Genomic DNA, 14,598 nt, shown 5'->3' with positions numbered 1-14,598 from the left:
CGCGACAATGCAGGCTGCTGCAGGGCTACTCGGGTTGGGTCGGCTGAGGCTCGGCTCTCTCCCCCTGCTGGGCTGCTAGCGGTTGCCGGCTAACGCTAACTCACTTTAACGAAGGATGACTGAGGCTGACGTGTTCCACACACGCCCAACCCTGTCCAGCCCAGCCCAGCCTGCCTCCCTCCCTCCCTCCTCTCTCCTCCTAAATAGCTGGCTGGAATCTCCTCCCTTCTATCCTCTCCACTCTCCCCTGTCCAGAAAGGTTTGCCATGTTAACCCTTTACACTTCTGGGAATTGGCCTATATGGATAGGGCTAAATTGAAATGTTTCTTACAGAAGATATATGAAATGCATATGTATAAGCATGGTAGCAATTTAAAGGGAACAATTAGGAGATTATGGGAAAATTATTAGACCAAATATGAGGACACAACAGTTCACCTGACACAAGACTGAATCCAAACATTACACTGTTGATTTTATGGGCATTTTACATTTACTATACTTTTCGTTGAATTTGTTGATAACAAAATCTCAAAATACGCTGGATACATTCAGTAACATGATAACAGTATGTGGGGTAGGCACAACATAAAGCAAATAAAATGACAAGGGTTTGAGTGAGAGGACTAACTGGTGTCTCCATGTGGCCCCACACCTCTCCAAAGTGTGCACAGTTCCTAAGTCATTTCAATGCACTTTTATGACTCAAAGAAGAGTCTTCATCTATAAGTTACTTTTTTGAGCTCTCCTAGCTGTGCCGTTGAGGAACTAGAGTAAGCACACTTGTAGTTGTTTTGTTTGGAACACAACCCTGCATCCCCGATATCACACAATTACTGTTATTGTTTACGCAATCCAAAAACGGCCCATTATAAATTACAAAATGGGTCAGGTAGGCATCATTTGAAAGACTGGTCTATTACCAACATGACTAGCTAAGTTATAAAATACGATCTGACAGTATTAGGCTTTCACAGGGCAATTCAGAGAAACAGATCGTAATTTTGGTGCACATAGAAAGTCATGCGTGCATTCAGGTGCGTGTTCCGCGGCAAATATTCTTCACAATAGACAAACATAGGCTCATTCTGTTCAGAAAAACCCATAGAAGGGTATGACGCCATGTAATCTTGTAACTGTACATCAAACATTGTGATCATAAATGTTGACACTGTATATGACATGAGTTTTATGATATGGAAATGTGAAGTGCACATTTGGACTCTCGGGTGTTTGGCTTGCTTGTATGACATCAAAGCGGACGGGGGCAACTTCTTGTCGTGTGCGGTTCTCAAGTTCAGAACAGTTGTCAGTCAAAACCCATACAGCGCTGTGAAGTGCAGAGCCTGAGCTCTGACGTCATGTATAGCATGTTACTGTACAGCCACTGCGTTCCAATTTAGGCGCTTATCAGTGCCCAAATCTGCAATTCTCAACTCGTATTCGGGTAGGAGTGTAAAGGGTTAACGACACCCCCACCCCCATGTCCTCTTGTCTATGGTGGAGAGTCATGTCTCTGGCTATGTGTCAGTTGAGACAGGAAGAGAGTAACGGAACAGTCACCACCGTGGGGATACTGTACTCCTCCACTGTCTCTCCCTCTCTTTCCTCTCCTCTGCTCTCCTCTACTGGACTGGGGAAGACAGAGAGTCACAGACACAGGGAGCCAGGGAGCCGAGGCCTGCTCTTCCTCACCACGACACCACGTCGGTCGGGGCATGAATGAATCCAGAGGCTGTTGTGGCGGCTCCATCTATGTGGAAGCCACGGGGCCACAGGGTTCCACAGCCCCATATTGTAAACTGTCCCTACTCCCTCCATCCCTCCCTCCCTCTGTCTGGTTCTCATTCCCGTTTGATCAGCTTTGCCGGGGCTGTCAAGTGCCGACCCTTTTAAGTTTTTTGCCTTAATTCCTGCCAGAGTTCCCTTTCTCTGCCTGTATCTCTCTCTCTGTATCGCTCTCTCTGTATCTTTCTTTCTTTCTTTCTTTCTTTCTTTCTTTCTTTCTTTCTTTCTTTCTTTCTTTCTCTCTCTCTCTCTCTCTCTCTCTCTCTCTCTCTCTCTCTCTCTCTCTCTCTCTCTCTCTCTCTCTCTCTCTCTCTCTCTCTCTCTCTCTCTCTCTCTCTCTCTCTCTCTCTCTCTCTCTCTCTCTCTCTCTCTCTCTCTCTCTCTCTCTCTCTCTCTCTCTCTCTCTCTCTGTCTCTGTCTCTGTCTCTGTCTCTGTCTCTGTCTATTTAAATATTTAAATATCTAAACATCAAATGCTGCCTTTTCATGTAACTCACGCAAGAGAGGAGAGCCGGGACAACATGTTCCTTCCCTTCGCTGCAAACAACTTTGCTGTGTGAAGTAGTTTGGGGAACAAGGCGAGAGGTGGGGGGGGGGTTGTGTGTGAGGGGTCCCGAGGGGCTGGTCCGTAGGGGGGCTGGTGGGTTGAGTTAGCGTGGGAGGGGGGCATTAAAAGGGTTGGGGTGGGAGTGTGTACTGAGAGAGAGAGGTTGGGGGGACTTGAAGAGGGGAATTCCTTTGATGTGGCTTGTGGGTGGCATTATTACTATTCCTCTGAAAACAGGGACACAGTAGCAGGGCTAGCTCAAAGTGCTAGCACATGTTACTGGGTTTAAAGAAAAGGAGAGAGAGACAGAGAGAGGTTGAGAGAGAGGGAGATAGAGAGTCAGAGAAAGAGAAAGTGAGTCAGCACCCAGAGACGCCTAGCTCTCTGACTCACTAAAAGGGGCCTTATGGTCGTGAGTGGCTAGAGAGAACACCAAGTCCCTGCCTACCTCTAATGACAGACCATCTCTGTCCAAGACCACTGAATCGCCAATCCACTTTATTGCACTCACTCACGCTCTGCAGTTCTATATATAGTTCATATGACCTGTTGACATTTCTTTTCTGTTAAGAGACGGCATGGTGAGTCAGTGTCAGCTACATAGTTAACCAACATGATTCAGGCCGGGGCAAGGTTTGTTTGTGGTGTCACTGGTGTGGTTTGCCGCTAAGCTGTTAGCCAAGCTCCCCTCGTATGACCCATGTCTTCCTCTTTGGTGTGTTTACTCCCAGGCCTTTATAGCCTCCTAATGAATATAGTGTCATTACAAGCCAATGGAAACCATCGCAACAACATGACAACAGCTTTTGTTTAGCGTGGCCTGTGAGACAGGAATGCTCTCTCACCTCAGAACAACAACAACGTGACGGGTGCGCAGAGAGAACACTAAGGGATGTCACACACTGATGCACATAGACACACACATAAACTCTCTCTTTCTCACACACACACGCGCACACCAGCACACACACACGCGCGCGCACGCACACACACACTTTAAAGGCTACTGCTGGGGGTCAAGCCAGAGAAATCTGTGTCTCATTACAAAGACAACTAGGATGGTTCTGGTTTCCATCAGACCAGACCCAGACCAGGACCCTACCCAGACCAGACCCACTCGGATACATCACAGACGGTCAACGATGCAGCACTTAGACCCTGAAACACTTTCATCTCCACAGACAAACCGCTGTGTTTGTTGTTCCTCCTTTAGCGTGTCGCCCGATACGAGATCGACATTAAGAAGACAAAAAGTTGATGAAAGGATTGAGCTTGGATCAGACATAAATGGAAGAGGAGGAAGAGAGGAGGAGAGGAAGATCACGTCTGGGCCGAGATGAAAGAAAAAAAGTTGGAGAGAGAGAATTCTGATAATTATGACATTTTCTCAAGGAGCATAAACAGATTATAATATGTTTTTGTAAAACCCTTTTTTCCCTTGTTGTGTTTAGTATTTGTAAGGCTAGAAGTCTGGTTTGAGCATGTGTGTGACTTTCCTCCATCCAGTCTTCTCTCTCTCTCCACCCCCTCTTCTCTCTCTCTCCACCCCCTCTTCTCTCTCTTCACCCCCTCTTCCCTCTGTCTCCACCCCCTCTTCTCTCTCTCTACACCCCCTCTTCTCTCTCTCTACACCCCCTCATCTCGCTCTCTTCACCCCCTCTTCACGCTCTATTCACCCCCTCTTCTCTCTCTCTCCACCCCCTCTTCTCTCTCTCCACCCCCTCTTCTCTCTCTCTCCACCCCCTCTTCTCGCTCTCTCATCCCCTCTTCTCTCTGTCTCCACCCCCTCTTCTCTCTCTCTCTCCACCCCCTCTTCTCTCTCTCTTCACCCCCTCTTTTCTCTCTCTCCACCCCCTCTTCTCTCTCTCTCCACCCCCTCTTCTCTCTCTTCACCCCCTCTTCTCTCTCTCCACCCCCCTCTTCTCTCTCTCCGCCCCTCTTCTCTCTCTCCACTCCCTCTTTTATCCCCCTCCCCCGCTTCTCTCTCTCCACCCCCCTTCTCTCTCTCCACTCCCTCTTATCTCTCTCTCCACCCCCTCTTCTCTCTCTCTCCACCCCCTATTCTCTCTCTCCACCCCCTATTCTCTCTGTCTCCACCCCTCTTCTCTCTCTCTCCACCCCCTCTTCTCTCTCTCTCCACCCCCTCTTCTCTCTCTCTCCACCCCCTCTTCTCTCTCTCCACCACCTCTCCTCTCTCTCCACCCCCTCTTCTCTCTCTCTCCACCCACTCTTCTCTCTCTCCCCCCCCTCTTCTGTCTCTCCACCCCTCTTCTCTCTCTCTCCACCCCCCTCTTCTCTCCCTCTCCACCCCTCTTCTCTCTCTCTCTCCACCCCCCTCTTCTCTCTCTCTCCACCCCTCTTCTCTCTCTCTCTCTCCATCCCCTCTTCTCTCTCTCTCTCTCCACCCCCTCTTCTCTCTCTCTCTCTCCGCCCCCTCTTCTCTCTCTCTCTCCACCCCTCTTCTCTCTCTCTCTCCTCCCCCTCTTCTCTCTCTCCACCCCCCTCTTCTCTCTCTCTCCACCCCTCTTCTCTCTCTCTCTCCGCCCCCTCTTCTCTCTCTCTCTCCACCCCTCTTCTCTCTCTCTCTCCACCCCCTCTTCTCTCTCTCCACCCCCTCTTCTCTCTCTCTCCACCCCTCTTCTCTCTCTCTCTCCATCCCCTCTTCTCTCCACCTTCTCTCTCTCTCTCTCCACCCCTCTCTCTCTCTCTCTCTCCACCCCTCTTCTCTCTCTCTCCACCCCCTCTTCTCTCTCTCTCTCCACCCCTCTTCTCTCTTTCTCTCCACCCCCTCTTCTCTCTCTCCACCCCCTCTTCTCTCTCTCTCCACCCCCTCTTCTCTCTCCACCCCTCTTCTCTCTCTCTCTCTCCACCCCCCTCTTCTCTCTCTCCCCCCCCTCTTCTCTCTCTCTCCACCCCCTCTTCTCTCTCTCTCTCTCCACCCCCTCTTCTCTCTCTCTCCCCCCCCTCTTCTCTCTCTCTCTCCACCCCACTTCTCTCTTTCTCTCCACCCCCTCTTCTCTCTCTCCACCCCCTCTTCTCTCTCTCTCCACCCCCTCTTCTCTCTCCACCCCCTCTTCTCTCTCTCTCTCTCCACCCCCTCTTCTCTCTCTCCATCCCCTCTTCTCTCTATCCACCCCCTCTTCTCTCTCTCTCTCTCTCTCTCTCTCTCTCTCTCTCTCTCTCTCTCTCCCCCCCCTCTTCTCTCTCTCTCCACCCCCTCTTCGCTCTCTCTCTCCACCCCTCTTCTCTCTCTCTCTCCACCCCCTCTTCTCTCTCTCTCTCCACCTTCTCTCTCTCTCTCCACCCCCTCTTCTCTCTCTCTCTCTGGGTTCCATTAAGCCTCATGTTCTGTCAGCTATATGTCCTCAGGTCATGGAATTGAGGTTATTCACTTTCATTTAAGACCTCAAATGTCTCTTTTGACAGTTTTTTTTCCATTTACCAGAAGAAAGCTTTCATTGACCTATCATATAAACTTATTTTTTTGTATGGAACTGAATATTGTGTATGTTTCCAGTCTTGAGTATCTTAAGATGTCCTGACAAAAATGATGCGGTAAATTTCATTGTTTCATGCTTCATTGTTAGGCTATTGATGTGTTTGCGTTGGTTACATTGGGGCAGAAGGTCTTGGTTAAGCAGAGACCAAAGCTTTCTCAAGAAGACACTCTTGTTGCTCTGAAAGGGTAAAAAAAATAAGAGCCTAATCCAGATCTGTTTAGTCTGCAGACATTGTTGACCAGACACACAAAGGATGAAATAGGTGTATTGAGACAAATACATAAGCTCAGCTGTAATACCATTATCAATCTATCACTCCAGCCCCAAAGCAGAGCTGTGTTTTTAAGCCACTGTGAATCCGTTATATTCATGGATGGATTTCAAGGTGCCACCAGCCTGGAAAGTCTCTCCGGGTTTGCCAGGGCTTAAGACGAAACAAGGTGGGGGAGTGAGTGAGTGCTACTGTATCAAAGCAAAGACTAACTCCGCAAAGACTAACTCCTCTGTGTCTGTCTGTCTGTTTCTCCTCCACAGATTCCTCCTGCTGCCACCATGCTGCAGAGCTCACACCATGTAGGGAAGCATGCGATCAGGTAAGGGAGGCCACAGACTGAACACACACACACACACACAGTTTAAAGTAGAGCACAAGAGTGAGAGAACTTTAGCCCCAGAACAATGGTCTCAGTTATATTTGTAGCTCATAAATAACGACTATTTGATGAAGAGCACTGAAATGTATTTTTTTCTCTCCTTTGAAGTGTAGCGATGAGCGCTAGAATAACAATTCTGCCTGTCTCCCATTTGAGTTAGGAGCAGGTGAGGGGTCAATCTTCTTTTGTTCCTCTTATGCCCTCTATCTCTCTCGCTCTTTCTCTCTCTCGCTCTTCAGATGTAAGATCTTAATTTGATCACTCTTTTGTTGCTGAGAATGTTCCTGCACGGTAGGAAATGCAAACTTTTCTAAAGTTTGCATTTCCATTTTGAAATTTCAGACTTGTCCTAACGAAAAATGTATCAATCCCTACAGAAATGTCCATTAATTATAATCCACATAATAATTCAAATTTCCTGTTGCTGCAGGATTATTTTCCTGCTGTAGCAAACTGGCTCAAATTAAGATCCTACATGTGTATCTCTGCATCTTATTTATTGTAGTGAAGGAATCTGCCAAGGCAGAGCACAATTTCATGGATCCTTGCCTTCTGTGTCTCACTAAGACATGAAAGAGACATCTGAAAGGCTTTTTCTTTTTTATGGAATCAAAAAGGGCAGACCCCTAGCCCATTTCAGTGGGCTATTATTGGTGGTGTACCACCAGCACCACTCTCCCCCTCCCCTTTACAGAGAGAGAGACTCATTGATGCTGTAGTGTTGAACCACACTCAGCAAGGTCGCCCTGTCCCCAGCACTGCACCTGCCACTGGGGGGATACAAATGATAGAGAGGGGAGAGAAAGTAAGAGAATGAGGGACAGAGAGAGAAAGATGGGGGGAGAGGGCAGAGATATAATGTCCGTCTTGTTCGCGTCCTTGCAAGCTGCTATGTTTCTGCAGAGAAAATGTTTTTTTCAGGGGTGTGCCACAGGGCTCCGTGTAAACACCGTTCCATTTCTTCTTAATGGATGACTACCTCTTTGATGAGGGGAGGCCTTCAGTCTCTGAAAGGACAAGGTCATTAGTCTTTGGATGTTTCTATCTGGCATCCCACATTTAATTATCTTTCAAAGTTGGAGAGAGGAAGAGAGAGAAGTTTTATATACTGAACAAAAATATAATATAAATATAAATGCAACAATTTAAAAGATTTTACTGAGTTACAGTTCATATAAGGAAATCAGTCAATTGAAATAAATGCATTAGGCCCTAATCTATGGATTTCACATGACTGGGAATACAGATATGCATTTTTCCATGTGTTTGATGCCATTCCATTTGCGCCATTCCAGCCATTATTATTATCCCCTCAGCAGCCTCCTGTGCTCTGTTCACAATGCTGACATCAGCATACCGCTCGCCCGCACGATGCCACTTGGTCTGCGGTTGTGAGGCCGGCTGGACATACTGCCAAATTCTCTAAAACAACGTTGGAGACGGCTTTTGGTAGAGAAATTAACATACAATTATTTGGCAACAGCTCTGGTGGACATTTCTGCAGTCACCATGCCAATTGCACGCTCCCTCAAAACTTGAGACATCTGTGGCATTGTGTTGTGTGACAAAACTGGACATTTTAGAGTGGCCTTTTATTGTCCCCAGCACAAGGTGCACCTGTGTAATGATCATGCTGTTTAATCAGCTTCTTGATATGCCACACCTGTCAGGTGGCTGGATTATCTTGGCAAAGGAGAAATGCTCACTAACAGGGATGTAAAAAAATGTGTGCACAACATTTTAGAGAAATACGCTTTTTGTGCATATGGATATTTCTAGGATATTTTATTTCAGCTCATGAAACATGGGACCAACACTTTACATGTTGCGCTTATATTTTTGTTCAGTGTAAATGGCCTGGGTACACTCTTAGAAAGGTGCTATCTAGAGCCCTTTCCACAGAGGGTTCTATATGGAACCCAAACTCCTGAGTGGCGCAGTGGTCTAAGGCACTGCATCGCAGTGCTAACTGTGCCACTAGAGATCCTGGTTCGAATCCAGGCTCTGTCGCAGCCGGCCGCGACCGGGAGACTCATGGCGGCGCACAATTGGCCCAGCGTCGTCAAGGGTAGGGGAGGGAATGGCCGGCAGGGATGTAGCTCAGTTGATAGAGCATGGCGTTTGCAACGCCAGGGTTGTGGGTTCGATTCCCACGGGGGGCCAGTATAAAAAAATATGTATTAACTAACTGTAAGTCGCTCTGGATAAGAGCGTCTGCTAAATGACGTAAATGTAAATGTAAAATGTAAAAGAGTTCTACCTGGAACCAAAAAGGCTTCTCCTAAGAGTGTAGGTTGTGCGTTTCCATGGCCCAAGCGAACCACGCCTTTGTAGTGTTCTGGAGATTTCTTTGATTAACGGCCAAGAAATCACCGCTCGACAGCTGCTTTTGTTTTTGAAGGTACAGATCTTGTGAATGTTGCGACTGTATGAAATTACCGTCCGTCAGTCCCCAGCGTATACCTCGATTTATTTCACCTCACAAATAAAGACTGTGTTATTAGTTTCAGGTGATTTATTCCATGTGCACTTGTTGTTCTGCGTAGAATGTTGAGTAATGATGATAAACGGTGATAATGCAGGAACAGAAAGCAGAACAAGCCAACTTTATCACCCTGGTTAGAATAAAACAATAGCAGACACCTGGTGATGTAGATGTCAGTATCACAGACCAGTCAAAGGGAAGATGCGGTTCAACAGTTTGGTGCTGAACTCCGCTTTAGTGTAGAAATACTTTACTGTACTCTACTACTACTGCACTCTCTACAACATATAATGCATAACCTCTCACGCTGAAACCAACTGTTGTCTTTTTTTGCAAAGTAAAACAATGAAGGAGTGAAGGAGACCAACCAGAAACAATATCAACTCCCAACTCCCATCATTTGTTTAGTCTTTTAGATTGCTCTGACTAAGTGGCTATAAATCTTCCAAAGCTAATTTCATGACTGTGCACTAAGCTAGAGAGTGTTGGCAGGCACAGGATTCTCCCAGACCGTGTGAGAGTCAACCAACAGCTCCTCACCCTGTGTTGATAACGCCACAGTTGGCAGCTGTCATTGGCCCTGTCATGTTTGTTTTATGTCGCAGGGTCACACGACCTAGAGAGCCACGCATGAGTGTGAATAGTGTTAAGATGAACTCTTCTGCCATTTGGGGATGATATCTAGTTTTCTCAGGCAAATGTTAGTCTTGTCAATAGATTGAAAAGTAAGGGTAAGCATACCAAATGGCTGTTGTTGTTACTATACTGTTGTTACATGAGCATGCATTTTACTCAAGATAGATAATGAGCATTTAATTATACAAAAGTTGTTTACCTAGATTACAGAGGTTTCAGATAAAATGTTTATATATATTATTTTTTTTTAATTGGGGGGGGGTAGGTCAGCTTTAATATTGCAGATAGATTGTGACTTCCATCAATGTAATTGTCTGCATCATTTCCAATCCCACGTATTATTTTGTTGTAAATATATATATATATAAATTATATATTTTTTCCTTTATTATTTTCCCCTAACCCTACCATCCCTCCCCTAATTGGAGTAAACTAATGGACAACAACACTTAGGCTTCTACTTCCAGCTTATACATACTATATACATTTTATGGACACAGTATATTTTACAATAGTTATCTTTTATTTGTTTTTAGTCCCGTCCTTCAGCTCCACTCAACCCCTCCCATCTATCTCTGAACACCATCCAGTTTTGATTTCTATTTGCCATATATTTTTCAACTGTGCTGTGATGTTTCACAAAAGTTCTGAACCTTTCTATTCTCATAGATTCTACATATTGTAAATTAAAGAGACCATTTTTTGCTAATAGTATTATTATATTATTGATCGATTGACTATGACTTTTTAAATCACCCAGCAGTGCGATTTGCAGAGTTAGCTCCAGGTAAATGTTGCAATTCATCAGCCATTCCTGAACCTGCGACCAAAAACAAGCTACATATGGACAGTACCAAAACAAATGATCTAATAATTCTGTCTCTTCGCAGCAAAATCTGCAGAGCTCGGATGGTTGTATATATATATATATATATATATATATTAACATTCTATTGGTTGCAAGAATTTTGTATAATAATTTAAATTGAAAAACTCTTAAGTTTTGAATCCGGCGTTGTTTTGTGTATCAGTTCATAAACCATGTGACATGGAATCGGTACATCGAAAATCTCTTCCCAACTATTTAGCAATCTATATTGCAAATGTTTGGACATTGTTCTTGGTGAAAACATGTTTTTTATTCATTATAACACACTGGTTTCTGTTTCCAGCTCGCCACCATAAAAAGTGAATCCCGTTTGAAGCACCTACTACAGCGACTACCAAGCTACTGCCCTGAGTCTATGGTAAGTGCCGATTTCTGATCTACAAATAGTCTTTGGTCAAATGCGTCTGTAATAAAGTCGGCTATGAAATCTTTCATTACGACACAGGAAATGTATCGTGGCCATGGCAAAGCTTATAAGCATTAATCACAAGTCTATTGCACCTGGTTTGGCTACAAGTATAAAATAAGTATCAAAAAGCGGAGCTTGAAACCAGGCTTAACGCTCCCCACCCGCCAACGTAATTACAAACCCTAATGTTTTTGATCTGCTCGAAACAGCCAATTAGGAACCAGTCTGTCATTAGCTAGAGTTAAGTACTTTATTTTATTTGCACACATGTCCTGCACTAATTTGTTAAAATGGATCAGATTTTTGGATTTTGGAAACGATTTCACCAGCATATTAGCACTGAAGTTCCAAGGTTCCTTTTACTCTAAGAACCCACAAAACATCTCAAAGCGGTTCTAAGGGATTGTTTCTAAGGGAATGTTTCTTGGCTCTGTGAGGTACAGTGGGGAAAAAAAGTATTTAGTCAGCCACCAATTGTGCAAGTTCTCCCACTTAAAAAGATGAGAGAGGCCTGTAATTTTCATCATAGGTACACGTCCACTATGACAGACAAATTGAGAAAAAAAAATCCAGAAAATCACATTGTAGGATTTTTTATGAATTTATTTGCAAATTATGGTGGAAAATAAGTATTTGGTCACCCACAAACAAGCAAGATTTCTGGCTCTCACAGACCTGTAACTTCTTCTTTAAGAGGCTCCTCTGTCCTCCACTCGTTACCTGTATTAATGGCACCTGTTTGAACTTGTTATCAGTATAAAAGACACTTGTCCACAACCTCAAACAGTCACACTCCAAACTCCACTATGGCCAAGACCAAAGAGCTGTCAAAGGACACCAGAAACAAAATTGTAGACCTGCACCAGGCTGGGAAGACTGAATCTGCAATAGGTAAGCAGCTTGGTTTGAAGAAATCAACTGTGGGAGCAATTATTAGGAAATGGAAGACATACAAGACCACTGATAATCTCCCCTCGATCTGGGGCTCCACGCAAGATCTCACCCCGTGGGGTCAAAATGATCACAAGAACGGTGAGCAAAAATCCCAGAACCACACGGGGGGACCTAGTGAATGACCTGCAGAGAGCTGGGACCAAAGTAACAAAGCCTACCATCAGTAACACACTACGCCGCCAGAGACTCAAATCCTGCAGTGCCAGACGTGTCCCCCTGCTTAAGCCAGTACATGTCCAGGCCCATCTGAAGTTTGCTAGAGTGCATTTGGATGATCCAGAAGAGGATTGGGAGAATGTCATATGGTCAGATGAAACCAAAATAGAACTTTTTGGTAAAAACTCAACTCGTTGTGTTTGGAGGACAAAGAATGCTGAGTTGCATCCAAAGAACACCATACCTACTGTGAAGCATGGGTGTGGAAACATCATTCTTTGGGGCTGTTTTTCTGCAAAGGGACCAGGACGACTGATCCGTGTAAAGGAAAGAATGAATGGGGCCATGTATCGTGAGATTTTGAGTGAAAACCTCCTTCCATCAGCAAGGGCATTGAAGATGAAACGTGGCTGGGTCTTTCAGCATGACAATGATCCCAAACACACCGCCCGGGCAACGAAGGAGTGGCTTCGTAAGAAGCATTTCAAGGTCCTGGAGTGGCCTAGCCAGTCTCCAGATCTCAACCCCATAGAAAATCTTTGGAGGGGAGTTGAAAGTCCGTGTTGCCCAGCGACAGCCCCAAAACATCACTGCTCTAGAGGAGATCTGCATGGAGGAATGTGCCAAAATACCAGCAACAGTGTGTGAAAACCTTGTGAAGACTTACAGAAAACGTTTGACCTGTGTCATTGCCAACAAAGGGTATATAACAAAGTATTGAGAAACTTTTGTTATTGACCAAATACTTATTTTCCACCATCATTTGCAAATAAATTCATTAAAAATCCTACAATGTGATTTTCTGGATTTTTTTTCCTCATTTTGTCTGTCATAGTTGACGTGTACCTATGATGAAAATTACAGGCCTCTCTCATCTTTTTAAGTGGGAGAACTTGCACAATTGGTGGCTGACTAAATACTTTTTTTCCCCACTGTATAATAGTAGTTGTACTTGGAGTGCTGCAAAAATGTGCCTTCCACCGCCTGTCGACCTTCATGTTACGAAATCTTCTTGGGTTTGCCCATTACAAATCATGTTTATACTTAATGTAAAGATATTGCTTCTCTCCGTCGGCCTCGCAAATTATAGTGATGCCTCCTGACAAGCGGCTCCTCTCTTCACGAGCCAACTGACATGAGTGAGTGTTTACACTGACGTACAGAGCTGAACCTCAGACAATGTCCAGTTTTTAAAGTTGATCATCTTGTTTAGGGCTAGAGAGAGAGAGTGCTCTCTGAGCCACTCACTACTCCTTCTCCATGCATCATATTCTCTATCGGGAGGAGCCTGGGATGTTTGTGTTTATTACTGTGTGTTATTTATCCCACAGAATGTTACCACAAAGCTCTTATGATTTTATACGTCTCTGTTGTTTTTTCTGCTGCATGAATATATTTTTTAATTAGACTGCAGTAATATAAAAAATGCAATGTTCTCTATGAAATTCAATAGCCTGTTGTTTCACGCAAAGAGCCAAGAGTTCTCTGAGGCCATTTTTTGTAGCGCTGAAAAATATTTGGGGACAGGATTTCTAGAAATGCACAGACATCCTTACTTTTACAAACCCCCGACAGAGGTCTTCCATGTGGTTCATTCATGCTCACTTATGTTCAACACAAAGCTCCTTCCTTTGTAATTTGTCCCAACTCCAGAGAAACGACGGTATGTCAAAACAACCTGTCGTTCTGTTATGAACTGGGCATTTTCATGGCATTTTCTTCTCTGGTTCTCTTGCTTGTTTTGGCATTGGTCCTCTGTTTATAATGCTATGACCTTTCTCTCTGTTTCACAGAATGAGCTTTGGATTTGCATCAACTCCACACTACCTGGTAAGATCTGCGGGCAGCGGTTCAAAGGGATACATTGCTGTTACAGACAAATGTACCTGTCAGAACATAATGCCTCCCAGATGCAAAAACATTGTTGATCCTTACCTACAGACACACACAAAAACGCGCACGCACACACACACACACACACACACACACACACACACACACACACACACACACACACAAAAACGCGCACGCACACACACACACACACACACACACACACACACACACACACACACACACACACACACACACACACACACACACACACACACACACACACACACACACACACACACACACACACACACAGCATTGCTTAGCTCAACACTGTATACCCATTGAGCCGACACTAAAAGTCCATTTAAGTCCACAGTTTAAAGCCAGACTCAGTAAGTCTCATGTACGTAATTTGTGTTTATGAAATATCAAACTGTCGGGGCGACAGTTTTACTTGTTTGTTAACAAACCCAGGCAAGATGTCATAACATGCTCTACCTAAGATTTCTCAAGCGGCCGCTGGGCCAGCTGCCCTTTGATCAGTATCAGACAGCTGGTGTTCTCATTTGCTTGTAGCCTACAACTTGCATGTAGGTTACTCTACTGTATTATAAAAATGAGTCAGCTATGAACGTTACAGCAGTATAATGTTATTCTAATGAACATAGACAACAATATACTGCGCTGCAACGGTAGGCTATATAGCGCCATTATCTGCTTGATCTCTTGCTTTTGCAGTGCAAA

General features: G+C 44.8%; 1 protein-coding gene across 1 annotated transcript in view; it reads left to right on the top strand.

Annotated features, from left to right (window-relative positions):
* The window catches only part of LOC121569134 (reversion-inducing cysteine-rich protein with Kazal motifs-like), a 74,992-nt gene that overhangs the window by 22,590 nt on the left and 37,804 nt on the right, over positions 1-14,598 (top strand). The window contains exons 2-4 of the mRNA XM_041879797.2: positions 6,371-6,429; positions 10,783-10,857; positions 13,812-13,848. Coding sequence (XP_041735731.2) covers positions 6,371-6,429; positions 10,783-10,857; positions 13,812-13,848 — 171 coding nt within the window. The remainder of the gene's footprint in view (positions 1-6,370; positions 6,430-10,782; positions 10,858-13,811; positions 13,849-14,598) is intronic.

Source organism: Coregonus clupeaformis, chromosome 7 (genome assembly GCF_020615455.1).
Source record: "Coregonus clupeaformis isolate EN_2021a chromosome 7, ASM2061545v1, whole genome shotgun sequence".
In the NCBI taxonomy this organism is placed as follows: Eukaryota; Metazoa; Chordata; class Actinopteri; order Salmoniformes; family Salmonidae; genus Coregonus; species Coregonus clupeaformis.
This window is presented reverse-complemented; position numbering and strand designations above follow the sequence as displayed.